General features: G+C 43.8%; 1 protein-coding gene across 2 annotated transcripts; it reads right to left on the reverse strand.

Moving 5' to 3' along the window:
- Positions 1 to 623: 623 nt before the first annotated feature.
- On the reverse strand, positions 624 to 18134 carry GATD1 (glutamine amidotransferase class 1 domain containing 1). 2 transcript variants are annotated; one of them, XM_056527025.1, is made up of 8 exons: positions 18016 to 18134; positions 15507 to 15583; positions 10342 to 10447; positions 9111 to 9218; positions 8475 to 8569; positions 7465 to 7558; positions 3113 to 3224; positions 624 to 1399 (listed from the first exon to the last, which is right to left on the reverse strand). In XM_056527025.1, exons 1-8 carry the CDS (start codon positions 18107 to 18109, stop codon positions 1393 to 1395), a joined length of 693 nt encoding a protein of 230 aa, XP_056383000.1. In that variant the 5' UTR covers positions 18110 to 18134; the 3' UTR covers positions 624 to 1392. The 2 variants fall into 2 exon arrangements, with proteins under 2 accessions (XP_056383000.1, XP_056382999.1); XM_056527024.1 differs by lacking the exon at positions 18016 to 18134 and adding an exon at positions 16881 to 17048 and having other exon boundaries at positions 627 to 1399.
- Positions 18135 to 19148: the final 1014 nt, after the last annotated feature.

The following is a 19148-nucleotide window of genomic DNA, read 5'->3' on the forward strand; positions in this document are numbered from 1 at the left end:
CTATACTACTCACCTTAAACACCCATAGATCAAACGTACCATGCAATGGAAGCTCTGTCTTGTGCTTTTTCCTGTCTATAGTATATTTTCTTTACTATCACTCTCCCCTAAGGAAGTTGGTATGTTATAAACTCATGGCTAAACTCATGGCTACCCTCTTAACTGCTTAGCACCCTGCTATTGTGTTCAGAGGGAAAAATGGGTGACAAAGGGATTGCATAGATGCCAAAAATCACTATCATCTCCAATTCCATCCAATGACCGGCTGGTACCTGCTGTGTATGGAGAGATCTCACCTTCTGACATTACATATACAGTACATCAAATGCATGGATTGAATTAAGTGAAAAACATCAAAGTACCACCACTGCATGAGAACAGTGAGAATTCATGGACACATGTACTCTCCCACCCCCCCCCCCCCCCACCCAGTCCTGCTCCAGCCTTTTCACATGAATGGGACTATACCTACTGGGCACAGCCACTACATAAGGTAGTGATAGCCTATCGGTGATGGTGCCTGGAGCTGGACAACCTCATTCCAGATCTGATGTTGTTGGCCTATCCCAAGTATAGACTGTTAATATAAAAGCACAGAAAAAAAATTTAATTGAACTGATACTTCCGTGGCGCTGTTTTATAAAGAAGGCAGCCATGTTTACTTTGAGAATTATTGTATTTGTACAGCCTGCATAAGTCTGACTTAGAACTTCTCTAACCATATGATTTTTTTTTTCTTTCCATCAGCCACTACAAACTACGCAGCAATAGTAATCGGCATGGTTCTCGGTGTCACTGTTGTAGCTGTGGTGGTTTTGCTTGTGAGAAAATCTTTTTCTGGTGTGCGCCGGAGAAACATTCTCATGGACATGTGACAAAGATGGCTGTCATCTCAGCTGGGATATGTGCAGGAAAAAGCATACTGGGGGAACAGGACATTTTACTGAAAACAGACAATGGACAAAAATATCCTTTACAAATACAAAATCCCAGAAAATGGTCTGCAGGCGATCACAGTGACTTGAATGGCTCCTTGTGGGGTTCAAAAATGGGATTAAGAGAACCAAAGGATTTCAAGCTTACAAAGTAAAACCATTCACGATGTGCAGCATATTAAAGTAACCTAATACATGGCCAATGGCTCCATCAAATAGCAGGATCTCAGTGCTTCCATGATAGCCCATGTGCCTCATCATAATGGACCCTGGCTGTTATATCTGCTCCCTTCATGCAATGGGATAATCAAAGCATTATGGCAAGGCAGGGGTGGGCATCTTGGGTGCTCTTCACGATCATTCACAAAGCACATGTATAAGTGTCCCTGGGTCTTCTGCATAGGAACATGGACAGGAGGAATGCTGATTCACTTAGGTCCATCCACAGAGAACACATTTATTTCCTATATAGAAGAAACAAGATCCATTAAATTATTGCTGGCAAACATTAAAAAGTAGGGACACGTGGTGTGTTCACTGCAGATTTTTTGGCAAAAGTCAATGGCATTTAAAAGTAGCAGTATAGTGGATAAGATTTTAAGGGGGCAGGCTCTCTGCGGCAGAATTTCTGCTGGGGAAAATCAGTGCAGGCCCCATTTAAGTCAATTGGGTCTGCAGCGAATTTTCAACAGTGGAAATCTGCTGCGGACAGCCCGCCCCCTTTTAAACTCACAGCAGGAGTGAACACACCCTTATAATGATTGGAGCTTCTTTTTTTCTTCAAATTGCATAAAAATAGATTGGAAAGAGAGAATGCTTTCAACACTAGTGTGTCTGCTCGTAGCGGCAGAATTCCAGCAGAAGACACATTGACCGCTTTTAGCGGTGGCGCAGCAGTAACACACACACGCAGTGACACACACACTTCTACAACACAATGCTCATAGTAGAGTGCATTTGGTCTTGGTGGGATCCCCTTGCTTAGAGCATATTCATTACTTATAATATTATACTTTTCCAGAAAAACACGCAGCCCCCCCTTTGAACTTGTTTATTGAGTCAGATATCACAACATCATGTGGAGCAGAGTTCTATAGTCTTACTGCTCTTACAGTAAAGAATCCTTGTCTGTGATGATAATAAAACCTTTTTTCATCCAAGGTATAAAAAGATCACAAGAAAGATCTCAGTACTGTCCATTCATATATTTGTACATTGTGATCCTTACCTAGTCCCAGCATCCTAATTTTCTGTGCTAACCTTCTGTGTGGCACAGTATCAAATGCCTTAGAAAAGTCCAGATACACAACATCCACTTCTTCGCCCTGGTCCAATCTATAACTGACCTCCTCATAAAAGCTGATCAGATTAGTTTGACAGGACCGATTCCTCATAAACCCATGTTAGCGCTGTGTTAGAAAGTTAGCTTTATTTAAGGAGATCTCCAGCGAAAATTTACTTCTCCCCTATCCACAGGATGGGGGATAAGTAGCTGACTGCGGGGAGGGGTCCGACCACTGGGTCCTCCTGCGATCACCAGGACAAGACTCGGCACTCTGTGAGGAGCTTGTGCTGCAGCTGGCACGCGCTCCATTCATTTCTATGGGAGTGCCGAAAAGATCCGAGTAAAGCTCTCAGGCCCTCAAAAAGAAATTAATGGCAGGCACACATGCCATCTACCGGTAGACACGCACTCACTGAGATCACCAGGGTCCCGTCCTGGAGATCGTGGGGGCACCAGCAGTCAGGCCCCTGACGATCAGCTACTTATTCCCTATTCTGTATCACCGGACTACTCCTTTAAGATGTTCCAGAATAGCATGTCTCAGATTACCCTCAAAAATCTTACCCACAACAAGGGTAAACTTACAGGCCTATAGTTTTACTTTTAGACCCCCTTTTGAATATTGGTACCAGATCTGCTAAGCGCCAGTCATGTGGAGCATTACCTGTCATTATAGAATCTTTAAATATAAGGAATTAGGGTCTATCTAGCATGGTGCTTCATTCCTGCAAAACCCTGGGATGGATGCAATCTGGGCCCGGTGATTTGTGTGTTTTTATGTTAATGAGGCAGTGACAGACTTCTTGTTGGGTGTTATAGAAGAGTGTCACTGCACATGGTAAAGAACACACCATTCTGCCTTTACATGAGAGGATAAAGACGTGGCACTGACCTTCCATTGCAGAGCAGGATCAGATTCTGAACTGCAGCCATTGTGGAGTTTTCATTCTGTCCTGTGATCAGATGCCTGTCCAAGACTATGTGCACGGCGTCCGGCTCACTGGCTAAACACAGACAAATGAACGCAAGACATTCAGTGTTAATATTATAGTGTTAAAATGATTTGATATTTTTAGCTTGCTTTTATAGTTAGCTGACAGCCCCTCAAGAAAAATGACTAGAGCAATTGTTTCCCATTTCCATTATAGACATAGAAGAGTCTTCAGATGAGCCCCAAAACAGAAGCGAATCCCTGCCACCAGTTCACTAAGAACTAGAAAAAGGGCTCAGGTGAAGTATTTTCCCTCCTTGGTCTGTTGTAAACAGCTGCTGGGTAATTTCACCAAGTGTACAGAGCTGGCTGTCATAGACAGTAGGCAGCTTCACTGTGCCAGCCGAGTCTGCCACAGTCCACTTCTACTAGGGAGAGCACACAGCAGATAATAACACAACGGCCCTGATTTTACTATTGTAAACCGAACAGTTTTTTCGGGTTGAGCAACAAAATGTTGTCTGTGCCAGAATTTGGTACCAAAAATAAATAAATAAAATAAAAACCTGGCCAACTTAGAAAACCCGAAAAAGGAGCGTGCCCGCCGGGAAAAGGGTCCCTGATATTTTCGAAAAATCCCAACGTATTTACTAATATTTACACCGAAAATTTGGTGGATTTGAGCTCTGGAAAACCACACAGCTCAAAGCAGTTGTGAAAAAAGCAAAACCTAGTGAACAGTGCAAAATGTAGAGAAACATTAGTAAACAACGTGGAAAAATACCTGTCGGGAACCAAAACCCACAAAAAACTCCACTCCACTATTAGAAGGCTAGTGCTTAATGGATCTGAATTACTATCTGTTAGTGGAGACTGATACAGGCGGGTAAGGGCTACTCACAAATACACATTCTAGAAGTATGTGAAAGCTCAATATATTGGAGGCACCACTGTGATAAGTCTGTGGGATAGTGGAAGGAAAAGGGCGTACAAGCTCCTGCTCTCACCACAAGTGAAGAGGAATCACTGCTGTGACCAGCCTGGGGGGGGGGGGGGTCAGGACACTGATGACTAGTGAGGGGAATCACTGCTGTGACCAGCCTGGGGGGGGGGGGGACAGGCCACTGTGATGACTAGTGAGGGGAATCACTGCTGTGACTAATTGGGGGGGGGGGGGCAGGACACTGTGATGACTAGTGAGGGGAATCACTGCTGTGACTAATTGGGGGGGGGGGCAGGACACTGTGATGACTAGTGAGGGGAATCACTGCTGTGACAAGTCTGGGGGGAGGGGAGGGCAAGGCACTGTGGTGACTATAGTGGGAGGACTGCTGTAACTACTCTGGTAGGGGGGCAAGGCACTGTGGTGACTACTTTGGGAAATTACAGCTGTGACTAGTCTGGGGGGGGGGGGGGTGAGGGTCAAGGCACTGTGGCAACTACTGAGGGGAATTACTGCTGTGACTAGTATGGGGGGAGGGAGAGGCAGGCCACTGTGAAGACTAGTGATGGGAATCAATGCTGTGACTAAACGGGGGGGAGGGAGGGGCAGGCAACTGTGGTGACTACTGAAAGGAATTACTGCTGTGACTAATTGGGGGGGGGGCGGTCAAAGCGCTGTCGTGACTACTGAGGGGAATTACTGCTGTGACAAGTCTGGGGAGGAAGGGGCAAGACACTGTGGTGACTACTGAGGCAATGCACTGTTGTTACTATTGTGGGGCAAAGGGGAAGGGCAAGGCATTGCTGTGATTACTGTAAGGGGAAAATAAGTATCAAGGCATTGTGGTGACTACTGTAAGAGGAAAATAAGTATCAAGGCATTGTGGTGATTACTAAGGGGGACACTGTAGTAACTACTGTGGATGGGAGGGAAAGGCACTGTTGTGACTATTTTGGGGGAAAGAAGGAGGGAGAGGCAAGGCACTTCTGTGACCATTGAGGGGAGGCAATGCTATGAATACAGTGGCTGTGATCGGGAGGGACAAGGCACTGCTGTGACTATCACAAGAAAGGAAGTGGACAAGTATGACTGCGACTACTTTAGATAGAAAGGGTGGGAGTGATGAAATTCTGTAACTACTGCAGGGAAGGTGGGACTAGAGCGGACAAATGGGTAGACAAGACCTTCATTGATGTACACTATAAAGGCAATTTCTGCCCCAAAGCACTGTAACAAGGCTGTGTTAACCAAGCTCTGTGTTAAGGGTTATGAAGGTATCTAGCCTCCCCAAACATCAGCCTAAGGCTAAGTCTGCACTTGGTTTTTTGCACTGCGTTTTTAGGGATTTAAAAAACGTCTGAAAAATCGCCAGTGCAAGTGACGTCATCATGCATTTTTTCTTGCGTTTTTTCCGGCGTTTTTTTCATTTGTGTGGAAATTGCACCTTTGCATTTTTTTTTTGGTACCCAAAATTTCCTGGGTACCAAAAAAAAAAGGATGCAGCAGTGATGGAAAAATTTTTATTAAACGCAATGTAAATATTTTATAACCCAATTTTTATTATTTTTTTAAGTGTGTGTTTCACTTTTTTTTGTAATACATTTTTAACATTTTTTATGTAGTACTACTACTCCCAGCATGGAACAGACTGTTCCATGCTGGGAGTGATAGTACCTGTACTATAGACATATATCGTCCATAATATAGCAGAGAAGCGAGCGGGTCTATACATCGCTCGCCTCTCTGCACTATACTCCGGCCACTGATGTCAACAGAAATTCATATTGAATGAATGAGTGGCCGGCCCGGAGTACAGTGCAGAGCAGGGATGCGAGCGATGTATACAGCCGCTCCATCTCTGCTATAGACAGGACGATCACGGAGGGTGTCAGTAGTGACATCCACTGTGATGTGTCCTTAAGCAGGTACTACTACTCCCAACATGGAGCTCACTCTGCTCCATGCTGGGAGCTGTAGTACCTGTATTAATAGACAGATCGCAGCGAGTGTAACTTCTGACACCCGCTTCGATCTGTCTATTGATGCAGGTACTACAGCTCCCAGAATGGAGCAGAGTGTACTCCATGTTGGGAGTAGTATTACCTGCAGTTATGGAAAGATCACTGCGGGTATCTCTCCTGACAGCCGCTGTGATGCTCCTGTATAATGTATAGATGCAACGGCTGCTCTCCTATGGTGCCCTGCACGGCCGTATATATACACATGTTCCTATTTCTCACAGAGAGCTGTGATTGGCTGGAACCATCTGGCCAATCACAGCCCTGCAGGAAATATGAAGAAGTGTAAATATACGTCAAGGCAGGGGACCATAGAAGAGCGTCGACCGCTTTCTATATATTATACAGAAAGATCGCAGCGGGCGATCTGTCTATTAGTACAGGTAGTACTACTCCCATCATGGAATAGTGTGTTCCATGCTGGGAGTAGTAGTACTAACTAAAAAAAAAAAATGTAAAAAATAAAGCAAAAAAGTGAAAAACACACACACAATACATTTTTATAATTGTCGGCTACATTTTTATTTCCCCGCACACATAAATTGATCCCTGTTTAAAAAGTAATAGTTTTTTTTTTTTTCAATAATATACATTTCGTTAGATACTATTTTTTCCTTCACTACTGTATATTTTTGAAAAAAAAATTTTAATGGTACCCTACGAAATTTTATTAAAAACAGCTATCTACATCACTTTTTTGGATCGCTAAAGTCCAAAAAAGATTAAAAACCGCCTGCAAAAACGCCAAAGTTAAAATCCACATAGCGTTTTTCTTGGTGTTTTCCCACTCCCATAGACTTCTATTGGAGCAAAACGTCACAATTTTGACAAAAAACACCGGTTTGAGGGAACTACAGCGTTTTTTTTTAAATGCCAAAGAGCGGAAAAAAAACACAAAAAGTGAAAAAACGCCAAAAGGATTAAAAAACGCCAAAGTGAAAAAACGCAAAGTGGAATTTGAAATTTGCGATTTCTCATTGGCTTACAGCTAACATCTGGCCGCAGCGTTTTTTGACCAAAAAAACGCCATGCGGCAGAATTGGCGTTTTTCTTTGCGTTTTGCAAAAAAAAAAAAAAAACAAGTGGAGACTTAGCCTAAAAGCGGGCTAAAATGGAGCCCTGGGTCTCATGTATGAAAAGCAAACTACTGCAGACAAAAAGTTATTTTTAAAAGTAAAAAGAAGAAAAATAGACAACCAAATGGGTCTTATAAAGATCCTATACAGGTACTTCTCTGTCTGCACAGAGCAGCAGTAAAGTGGTAGGACTGTTGCTTTGCTATATTTCCTGATATACAGGGGTATACAGGAATACAGGCATCAGCATTGGAAAACACCCCTAGTACTACTTACCACTAAATGTTGCTCCAGAGTCTTTAGCAAAGTCTTCGAGGATAAGCGGCAAGCTGACAAAATCTGTCTGCCGGACAAGTTCATACACAGAAGGCTTAATGCACCCACGATGGAGGGGAGAAAGTAACAGAAGTGTCATAATGCTGTATACTAAATTTTATAAGCCAAACACAGACAGTCCAAACATCATTGATAGCACTGTAAGATATTGTATGACGGCAGCCCATCTGATGCCCTGTTCTGAAAGAAACCGTGCCACATAACTGAACAACGTTTTAACGGGAGGGAATTCAGAGGCTGTATTTGGCAGTGCCAGCGTTCTGTGTCCTACTCTATAAGGACCAGGTTGGAGGGACTTTTTCTAATTTCTTTTTTTTGTTAGTATTTATTAAATATAATGTATTGCATTGTGATATTTTCTCTCTTGTATGCAATTTGTGAGTGATAAAAAGCTTTCTTTTTTTATTCTTCCTTTTAAATTTGGTAAAAGTGCAGTTTCAGAATTTTCATTAAAAACAGTATATTTGATGTTATGCGTCTAATACTCTACCTTCAGCAGAATTTTTATTATTTAGTTGTTCCTGTCTTATACTGACAACAGACATGGCTTCCTCTACAGCTCCCACAAGAGTTATCATTCAGTCTGTATGGTGTAGATCAGTTTTTCCCAACCAGAGTGCCTCCAGCTGTTTCAAAACCAGACCTAACAGCAAGCCAAAGGTTGTCTGAGCATGCTAGGAGTTGTAGATTTACAACAGATGGATGCACACTGGTTGGGCAGCAACATTGGTGTAGAGCAATGTTCCCCAACCTGTTGTCCTCCAGCTGATGCAAAACAGTAACATCCATCAGGTGGCCCTGACAGCCACAAGCTGTCATGGGATTATGGGATTTTTAATTTGGAAACTGCTGGAGTCACAGGTTGGGGAACACTGGTGTATAGTATAGGGAGCTGTAAACGCTACAGTCATGAAGCAATAGCTAAAACAGCTTTACAGCATTTTACTCACCCCTGTGAGGCTGTAGTCCTGAAAGGCCCAGGATTTATCATCATTGGTTACACAGCACAGGGCGGTCACCCCATGCCCAATGGCGCATATAGGTTCTACGAGAAAAGAGTATATATTGGTAATCTTTTAAGAGGGATCCACAGGTATAACAACTGATTAAATGTACCTGTTTCTAGTAGAAATGCTTCAGTAATTCCTACAGACACTTTAACTTCTATTTAAAGGGAACCGGTCATTACTTTCATACTGCCTGAACCACGAGCCATCGGGGAGGTCTCCAGCGGCTTCTCACCCCACCAGCATTGATTGATAGATCACTCCCTGTTTGAGTAAAGGAAGTGATCTGTCAATCAAGGACGGTGGGCCAGGCAGAGGACCACCCTGATGGTTCATATTTTAGGCAGGAGTGAAGACAGGTTCCCTTTAAAATAGGAAAATCTCAATACAAAAAGTCTATGTGTGGCTCTAGCCTGTATGTGCTTGGCAGAAACCCAGCGCTCCTGTCTCCACAATGAAGCAATTTCTCTGCTGATTTCTCACTTTGTTAATGACCCTTAAAGTGCAGATCAATAAACATAATAAATTCTGCCTCCATACGGCACCGTATCAACCATTGCTCTTCTGTTTCCATCTTACTTTTTTCTGTTTTGAAGTGCTGCAAAATTCTGGCCAGATAACCGCTGTTAGCCAAGTCTGTCATAGCACCAGGGCAATGTGGGATCAAAAGTGCATAATAGCGAGATCCTGGAGAGGACAAAAGAGGAATTAAATAGAATGCCATCATTCATCTGTCATCTACAACTTATGAGGATGAAGCCGCTTCAGCTCTGACATGGCTATTACATGATGTGATTTAAGATGTTTCGTCACCTTCCCTGACCTGTCTTTTAGTAAATGCTCATATTTTACATGAAATCATTCTGGAGCATCTTTTCTTGAATTACTGTGTTGTGCCATTACTCTGTTATTCTTAGGCTGGCTTCACATCACAATTTGAGTGTCCACCGCACAGATACGATTTCGGAAGCTGTAATCGGCTGAAATCGTAAGGACCCATTAACTTTTACAGGGCTGCAGACTCGATCGTAGTCAGCTAGTGACTACGATTTGGTCATTTTTTCGGCACATTAGATTTTGACACTAACTAAAATGTCAAGAAGTTCAGTCCATGTCAAAAAGTGCTGGGAGGTAGGGGAGAGCCAGGAGGCCTGCCAGGTTGGGACACTGGAGCATCTCAGCTTTGTATCCTTGACACTTGGCTGAGAAATACAAAAAGGCAACAAACACCATTACCTCCAGGGATATAAACAGATATCCAGCTATGTCTGCAGCTCTTCGAGGTGGGTGATATCACACATACAGTACCCTGCACATATTTGAACATAGCCTTAGGTTATGTTCACACTGCAGAAATTGTGTGGAATAAATTGTGCTGTCTCAATAGACAGCAATGCATTTCCAAGTGCAATCTGCTAAAACAATGAACCTGTTCATTGTTTCTGCTGACGCCAAAATTGGGATTTCCACAGCAGATGTTTCTGTCTCTGAAATTCCGCCATGTGCCCAGTTCAGCAGAATGCCAGTTAAAATTTCCAAGCTGAACGTTTCCTATCTTATCTATGTCTCTAGGAGAATAACAGACTTCTAAATAAAGTGAACTATTTTGGCCAGTCTGGCCATTTCCATATCATCACTGCAAAACTACGACTCCCAGCATGCCTGGACAGCCTTAGCCTTTGAGAGTTGTAGTTTTGCAACAGCTGGAGGCACACTGTTTGGAAAACACAGCCCTAGAGTAAGATCAGAGAGGTATGGGCTATGAGAGGACTAAACATTTAACCAACAGAGTTCTGACATGTAATCGCACCATCTATTGACTCCAGTCTTGCAGGATTGGCATATGGCTTAAGTTGGAAATCTTGAAACCATCTTGTGTCTACATCACTGATACCAACAAAATCGAGAGCCTTTCCCTGGGAAAGAAAATAAAAAGCAGTCATATATGGGCACACAGAACAACGACAGATAATGGAGGGGGACCCCAGTAAGAATCAGTTTTACCATTTTACTTGTCCTACAAACAACATCATAGATAAGTATTTATGGCACAGTCAGCTGCACAGCCCCATCTTATGTAACACACTTATATCTTATAAAAGGCCTTATACATTTAATGGCCTAACCTCTGCATAGGCCATTAATACTATATTGCCAGGGGTATGATTGCCTGGTACACTTGTCAGTCATCTGTTTAAGTGGGCTAGGGACCTTGTGTGAGCCCCAAAGTCCCTTCAATGTGAACCTAAATCGCCGTACAGTCCATGGAACCACACTGCCCCATTCATATAAATAGGACAAAGCTGCAGTACCTTGCATGCTGCTACTAAACGTATGGCGATACAGGTACAAACTCTGGTAACCAAAGAAGAGGCTGCAGTGCAATTACAAGCACTATGGCCCCTGTAAACAGATGAATGGTGGGGGGTGCTGAGAGATGGCCCCTGCTGATTTAATATTCCTGGCCTATCCCGGTTCAGTTTTATAAAAGCAATGAATTTAATTTAATCCCATTAAAACTGAATGTATACATGGTTCCCTGACTGATGTGTTCCTAGCCTATCTGGCTCTTATTCCATCCATGTGATAGCCAATGTGATTCCTAACATATTTGTCAACCCCTTTATTAACTAAAAAAAAAAAATCCTTACCCCAGAAAAACTACTAAAATATTGGCCACTATTTGTCTCCCCCCCCCCCCTTCAGGGCTCAGCATGTACACTGAACTGGAGAGAAAGAGAAAGCTTAGGCTGTGTACAAGCAAGCTTAGCCAGCCTGCCTGCTGACCATGATTTCCATTGTGCCTGAGGGGTAAATCAAGGCTTCCTTCTCATTTCTTATTACCCAAGAGGAAATACCGTTCTATACTGTGGAACTGCCAAAAGTTACAAAAATACCGTGATACACACATTTGGTCATACCGCCCAGCACTATGCTGGACACATAACTATTGTGGGGGAGATTTATCAAAACCTGTCCAGTGGAAAAGTTGCCCAGTTGCCCATAGCAACCAATCAGATTGCCTCTTTCATTTTAAACCAGGCCTCTGCGAAATGAAAGAAGCAATCGGATTGGTTGCTATGGGCAACTTTTCCATTGCACATGTTTTGACTCAATTATTAGGGGGACAGACAGGGCAATCTGTCACAAAGACCGGGATCGCCGAACAGTATGTTGTCTGCCTGGCGCACGAGTTCGGCACATCGCGGATCGGGTTGACAGGTTGCTGAGTGGGGCTGGAGAGGACCCAGCAGTCATGGTACATATTGGCACCAATGACAAAGTAAGAGGTAGGTGGAGTGTCCTTAAAAATGATTTCAGGGACTTAGGCCGCAAGCTTAAGGCAAGAACCTCCAAGGTAGTCTTTTCTGAAATACTACCAGTACCACGAGCCGCACCAGAGAGGCAGCAGGAGATCAGGGAGGTAAACAAGTGGCTCAGAAGCTGGTGTAGGAAGGAGGGGTTTGGGTTCATGGAGAACTGGGCCGACTTCGCTGTCGGTTACCGGCTCTACCGTAGGGACGGGCTGCACCTCAATGGGGAGGGTGCAGCTTTGCTTGGGGAGAAGATGGCTAGAAGGGTGGAGGAGTGTTTAAACTAGGGACTTGGGGGGAGGGAACCTACAGCAAAGAGGGGGAAGATAGTGTAGATAGAGAGGTGGGAATTATAAATGTACCTGGGGGTGGAGCGGAGGGAGGGGTTAGAATAGTTAATAGGAATAGGCTTCATAGGAAAATAAAACTTACACCCTTGAATCCCATTAACCCCAATAACATAAAGGATGGAAATGTAAAGTGTATGTTCACAAATGCCAGAAGCCTAGCAAATAAAATGGGGGAGCTTGAGGCCTTGATACTGGAGGAACATATTGATATAGTTGGGGTCACTGAGACATGGCTGGACTCCTCGCATGACTGGGCTGTCAATCTGCAGGGGTTTACATTGTTTCGCAAGGATAGAATGAACAGAAAAGGTGGTGGAGTCTGTCTGTATGTAAGAAGTGGTATGAAAGTCAGTGTGAACGATGCCATAGTGTGTGATGATTCTGAGGAGGTGGAATCATTGTGGGTAGAATTACAAAAGGAGGGAAATACTGAAAAAATAATATTTGGTGTAATCTACAGACCCCCTAATATTACTGAAGAGATAGAAGTTCGGCTTCATAAACAAATAGAGAGGGCCGCCCGGGCAGGTACAGTGGTAATAATGGGAGATTTTAACTATCCAGATATAGATTGGGGTCCGGGGTTGGCTAAAACTACAAAGGGGCGACAATTCCTAAATTTATTGCAGGATAATTTTATGGGCCAGTTTGTGGAGGACCCAACAAGAAGTGATGCCTTGTTGGATCTGATCATTTCCAACAACGCAGAGCTGGTTGGTAATGTAACTGTGCGGGAAAACCTTGGTAATAGCGACCACAATATAGTTACTTTTGACTTAAAATGTAGAAAACAAAGACAGGCGGGGAAGGCAAAAACATATAACTTTAAAAAGGCAAATTTCCCTGGGCTGAGGGCTGCACTACAGGACATAGACTGGGGGGAGGTGTTGTCAAATACTGATACAGAAGGTAAATGGGACATCTTTAAATCAACTCTAAATAACTATACAGCTAAATATATACCAAAGGGGAACAAATATAAACGATTAAAACTAAATCCTACATGGCTGACACATGATGTTAAAAGAGCAATAAACAACAAAAAAATAGCCTTCAAAAAATACAAATCTGATGGGTCAGCTATAACATTTAAACAGTACAAGGAGCTTAATAAAATCTGTAAAAATTTAATAAAAACAGCAAAAATTCAAAATGAGAGACAGGTGGCCAAAGAAAGCAAAACTAATCCTAAATATTTTTTTAGATATATAAATGCAAAAAAACCAAGGACAGAGCATGTAGGACCCCTTAATAATGATAATGGGGAGGTTGTCACAGGCGATCAAGAGAAGGCGGTGCTACTGAATGGGTTCTTTAGTTCTGTATATACTATGGAAGAAGGAGCTGACATTGGCCAGGTCAGTGCTGGTAACACATCATGTAATGTACTGAACTGGCTTAATGTAGAGATGGTACAAGGTAAGTTAAGTGATATAAATATAAGCAAATCCCCAGGACCGGATGGACTACACCCAAGAGTTCTTAGAGAGGTAAGTTCAGTAATATCTGTACCCCTGTTCATGATATTTAGAGATTCTCTGGTGTCTGGTATTGTGCCAAGGGACTGGCGCAAGGCGAATGTGGTGCCAATCTTCAAAAAGGGCTCTAGGTCTTCCCCAGGAAACTATAGACCGGTAAGTTTAACCTGCATTGTGGGTAAATTGTTTGAAGGACTTATAAGGGATTACATAAAGGAATACATAGGGGATAATAGTATTATAAGTGATAGCCAGCATGGGTTTACTAAGGATAGAAGTTGTCAAACCAATCTAATTTGCTTTTATGAAGAGGTGAGTAGAAGCCTTGACAGAGGAATGGCTGTGGATATAGTGTTTCTGGATTTTGCTAAAGCGTTTGATGCTGTCCCTCATAGACGTCTGACAGGTAAGTTAAGGTCTTTGGGTTTGGAAATTTTAGTTTGTAACTGGATTGAACACTGGCTCATGGATCGTACCCAGAGAGTGGTGGTCAATGATTCGTACTCTGATTGGTCCCCGGTAATTAGTGGTGTACCCCAAGGTTCAGTACTGGGCCCGCTGTTGTTTAATTTATTTATCAATGATATAGAGGATGGTATTAACAGCTCTGTTTCTATCTTTGCAGATGACACCAAGCTTTGTAGCACGGTACAGTCTATAGAGGATGTGCATAAGTTACAAGATGACTTGGATAGACTAAGTGTCTGGGCATCCACTTGGCAAATGAGGTTCAATGTGGATAAATGTAAAGTTATGCATCTGGGTACTAATAACCTGCATGCGTCGTATGTCTTAGGGGGGATTAAACTGGCAGAGTCACTGGTAGAGAAGGATCTGGGTGTACTTGTAGATCACAGACTACAAAATAGCATGCAATGTCAGGCTGCTGCTTCCAAAGCCGGCAGGATATTGTCATGTATCAAAAGAGGCATGGACTCAAGGGACAGGGACATAATACTCCCCCTTTATAAAGCATTGGTACTGCCTCACCTGGAATATGCTGTTCAGTTTTGGGCACCTGTCCATAAAAGGGACACTGCGGAGTTGGAAAGGGTGCAGAGACGCGCGACTAAACTAATATGGGCCATGGAACATCTTAGCTATGAGGAGCGATTAAAGGAGTTACAATTGTTTAGTCTTGAGAAGAGACGTTTAAGGGGGGATATGATAAACGTATATAAGTATATAAATAATGTATATAAGTATATTAATGGCCCATACAAAAAATATGGAGAAAAACTGTTCCAGGTTAAACCCCCTCAAAGGACGAGGGGGCACTCCCTCCGTCTGGAGAAGAAAAAGTTTAGTCTCAAGGGGCGACACGCCTTCTTTACCGTGAGGACTGTGAATTTATGGAACGGTCTACCTCAGGAACTGGTCACAGCAGGAACAATTAACAGCTTTAAAACAGGATTAGATACATTCCTGGAACAAAATAAGATTAATGCTTATGAAGAAATATAAAATCTCATCCCTTCCCCAATATCGCGCCACACCCCTACCCCTTAATTCCCTGGTTGAACTTGATGGACATATGTCTTTTTTCGACCGTACTAACTATGTAACTATGTAACTATGTTTTGATAAATCTCCCCTTATATGTCCATGATCAGGATTAGGTACTGAGTAACTATAATAATATTTTTATTTTTTTGGGGGGGAATATGACAGGAACGCTTTAGGGCTGGAAACACATGTGAATGGTAATGGTGCAGTTTATGGAGCTAAGGCTCGGAACAGAAATAAGGAGCAATAAATGTCCTTTATTTTAAATATATATTCCTTACTTTGGCTTAAACAAAAGAAGAAAAAACACAATATTATAATACACACCCCAGGAGAAGCGACTTGTAGATTGAAGGCCGAACTAGCGAGAGTGAAGGTGTGCAAGAAGGATTGCGCAGAGACACCTAAAAAAAGAGAGAGAAGATATAGTTTTTCCCACAGCAACCAATCACAGCTCAGCTTTCATACCTTAACGAGCTCTTGTAAAGTGAAAGCTGAGCTGTGATTGGTTGTTATTGGAAAAAGACCAGACAATTAGTGTTTCAGGCTGATTGATAAATATAGACCATAGTGACTTCGGCCCAGATTTATCAAGCTGTGTGAGAGAAAAAATAGAGAGATTTTCCCACGTGAACCAATCACAGCTCAGCTTTCACTTTACCTCAGCTAGTTACCTGAGCTGTGATTGGTTGCTTGGGGAAAATCACTCTATATTTTCTCTCACACAGTTTGATAAATCTGGGCCTTCATGTACACAATGGAGCAATTCCCTTATTCATAGCACCAGAGCAATTTTACTATAATCTGTAGCCTTTAAGTAAGATAGATTAAGGGTAGGATCACACGTAACGAATTTGCAGCATATTTTACCCATAGTGTGCCTCCAGCTGTTTCCCCGCCCCCTGGTCTAAAAAGGTGTTCTATAGAAATCTGTATTTTATGCCATGTGGATAGTCAGAAGTTCTCAGTTTTGTCTTATTCTAGAGAGTAAAGTGTTTGTATAGGTTATAGTCACAGGACCAGGGAAAACTAGGGCCAGTGTCCTGATACATAGGCAACTAGCTGATCACTGGGGGGGGGGGGGGTGCCTGCTGGGACCCCTAAAAATCACAAGAAGAAAGGTCAAGTGTCCCATGAATGAATGAATGAATGAATGAAGGAAGGAAGCAGCAGCGTGTTCCATTCATTCTGTATAGGTCTCTACAGTTCTTGTGACCTAGCACGTCCCAACTAGTGTGCCTCCGGCTGATGCAAAACTACAACTCCCAGCATGCCCGGACAGCCAAAGGCTGTCCGGGCATGCTGGGAGTTGTAGTTTTGCTATAGCTAAAGGCACACTGGTTGGAAAACACTGGTCTAACCCCTACCTCAGTGTTCCCAAAACAATTGATCTCTGGCTGTTGCAAAACTACAACTCCCAGCATGCCCTGACTGCCAAAGAGCTACAGGTTGGGGAACACAGCCAAATATATGGGTCAGAGCTGCGGACAGGTTCCCTTTTCACTCAATCCTTCGGCACAGGCTATTAGTCATAACGCTGGTCTAAAACAATTGTCAACTACAACTCCCAGCATGCTCTGATCTAAGTTTAACTACCTATCTAACCCGAACACGGGTCCTATGTATATAACAGTACAGGATACGGATCACATGATCCGGGAGCCAGCATTGGTCACATGACCAGCTCTAGCAGCCTCTCACCCCCGGTAACGGCGCTGCAGACGATTAAACAGCTGGGCTTGGTGAGCCGGTCAGTAGCTCCGCCCCCGCCGGCCCCGATAGACCCTTGTTTCTTCATCAGTGGAAAGAGTAAGGAGAAACAACGGGTGTCGCTGCACGCATGCGCCTTAGAAGATGTCAGTTAAGACTTTGTCAATAAAGATTGTTGAAATGGCAAAGCTAGCTGTGTGACGTCAGGCGTAGGGCGTATCCCAGAGGCGTCCTGGTTAGTGTAGTCTGTGTGAGCTGAAGCCCTCTAGTGGTGTATGTCTGTACTGATGTCTATAGGGGGCGCTATATTGTAATGCAGTTCTTATAGGACGTATATTAGGCTAGAAGTGCAAAATCTGTAACTAAGGGTCTATTCACACAATGTGAACACCCTGCAGATTTAGTGCGAATTTGCTGCAGATTTTGACTGGTTGCCCATAGTAACCAAGTTCCAGTTTTTTTTTTTAAGGGTCTTTTCACACTGCGCATCACATATGCCTAGGATACTGTAGGTTTTATGCACATCGAATATGCGGGTATACGGGATGTGTGCTGAATAAGAATAATCTGATTGGTTGCTATGAGCAACTGCTTCTCTCCTCCTTTGCATGGTGAAGCCCAACCCGACAACTACCCCCACCCACCACAGTAGATTTACAAACCTTGTACTTACTGACCCCAGACTAGATACAGTGGGGCAGAAAAGTATTTAGTCAGCCACCAATTGTGCAAGTTCTCCCATTGAAAAAAATGAGAGGCCTGTCATTTTCACCATTCGTATATACTCGAATATAAGCCGAGGCCCCTAATTTCACCCCAAAAACCCAGGAAAAGTTATTGGCTCGACTATAAGCCGAGGGTGGGAAAAACATCATCCCCCCCGTCATCATCCAGACCCCTGTCATTAACACCCTCATCATCATCACCGCCTGTCAATTCCTTCATCAGTGGTCTTCAACCTGCGGACCTCCAGATGTTGCAAAACTACAACTCTCAGGATGCCCGGACAGCCGATGGCTGTCCAGGCATGCTGGGAGTTGTAGTTTTGAAACATTTGGAGGTCCACAGGTTGAAGACCACTGCGGCCTTCGTCATCATCCAGACCCCCCTTTAGTTTTCTACTCACCTCCCCTCGGTGGGAAGGAAGGGTGAGCAGTTCCGGGCCATCTATGCTGCAGGGACCGTCCGGTGGGGAGGGTTAGTCGTTCCGGGCTGTCCATCTTCACCGGGAGGCCCCCTTCTCCGCCCTGGGCCGCCCCCGGACTAGTGACGTTGCCTTGACGACGACGCACAGGGACGTTCATGCGCAGGGACGTCACGGACAGCCCGGAACGACTAACCCTCCCCACCGGACGGTCCCTGCAGCATAGATGGCCCGGACCAGCTCACCCTTCCTTCCCACCAAGGGGAGGTGAGTAGAAAACGAATGGGGGGTCTGGATGATGAAGAAGGATTGACAGGTAGAGAGTTCACTCGAGTATAAGCTGAGGGGGGGCGTTTTCAGCACAAAAAATCGTGCTGAAAAACCCAGCTTATACTCGAGTATATACGGTAGGTATACCTCAACTATGAGAGACATATAGAGAAAAAATTGTCTGATTTTTAAAGAATTTATTAGCAAATTATGGTGGAAAATAAGTATTTGGTCGCCTACAAACAAGCAAGATTTCTATCTCTCAAAGACCTGTAACTTCTTTATGCTAAATTTCCACTTGTTTTTTTTTTTTTCCTGGCAGTCTTTGGATATCTGCCACTGCAGGTTTTGAGCCAAAGTCAGAAGTGGATCCATAGGGGAGAAGTGTAAGTTCTTGCTTTATATGCCCTATTCCTTTTGAATACACTTCTGGATTTGGCTCAAAAACTGCAGTGGCAGATTACCAAAAACTGCCAGAAAAAAAACCAAGTGGAAACTTATCCTTAACCCCTTAACGACGCAGGACGTATATTTACGTCCTGCGCAGGCTCCCACTCACATCGCGTCGGTCCTGGCGCTCATCAACGGCCGGGACCCGCGGCTAATACCACACATCGCCGATCGTGGCAATGTGCGGTATTAACCCTTTAGAAGCGGCGGTCAAAGTTGACCGCCGCTTCTAAAGTGAAAGTGAAACTATCCCGGCTAGTCAGTCGGGCTGTTCGGGACCGCCGCGGTGAAATCACGGCGTCCCGAACAGCTTACAGGACACCGGGAAGGCCCTTACCTGCCTCCTCGGTGTCCGATCGACGAATGACTGCTCCGTGCCTGAGATCCAGGCAGGA

This window comes from Hyla sarda, chromosome 6 (assembly GCF_029499605.1).
Source record: "Hyla sarda isolate aHylSar1 chromosome 6, aHylSar1.hap1, whole genome shotgun sequence".
Lineage (NCBI taxonomy): Eukaryota > Metazoa > Chordata > Amphibia > Anura > Hylidae > Hyla > Hyla sarda.

Coding starts and splice junctions, on each gene's coding strand:
- GATD1 (XM_056527024.1), bottom strand. CDS start 16,977: ATGAAGAAACAAGGGTCTATCGGGGCCGGCGGGGGCGGAGCTACTGAC. Junction 9,219..10,341: donor AAGACTGGAGTCAATAGATG/GTGCGATTACAT, acceptor TGTCCTCTCCAG/GATCTCGCTATTATGCACTT. Junction 8,570..9,110: donor GCACTTCAAAACAGAAAAAA/GTAAGATGGAAA, acceptor CTTTTCTCGTAG/AACCTATATGCGCCATTGGG.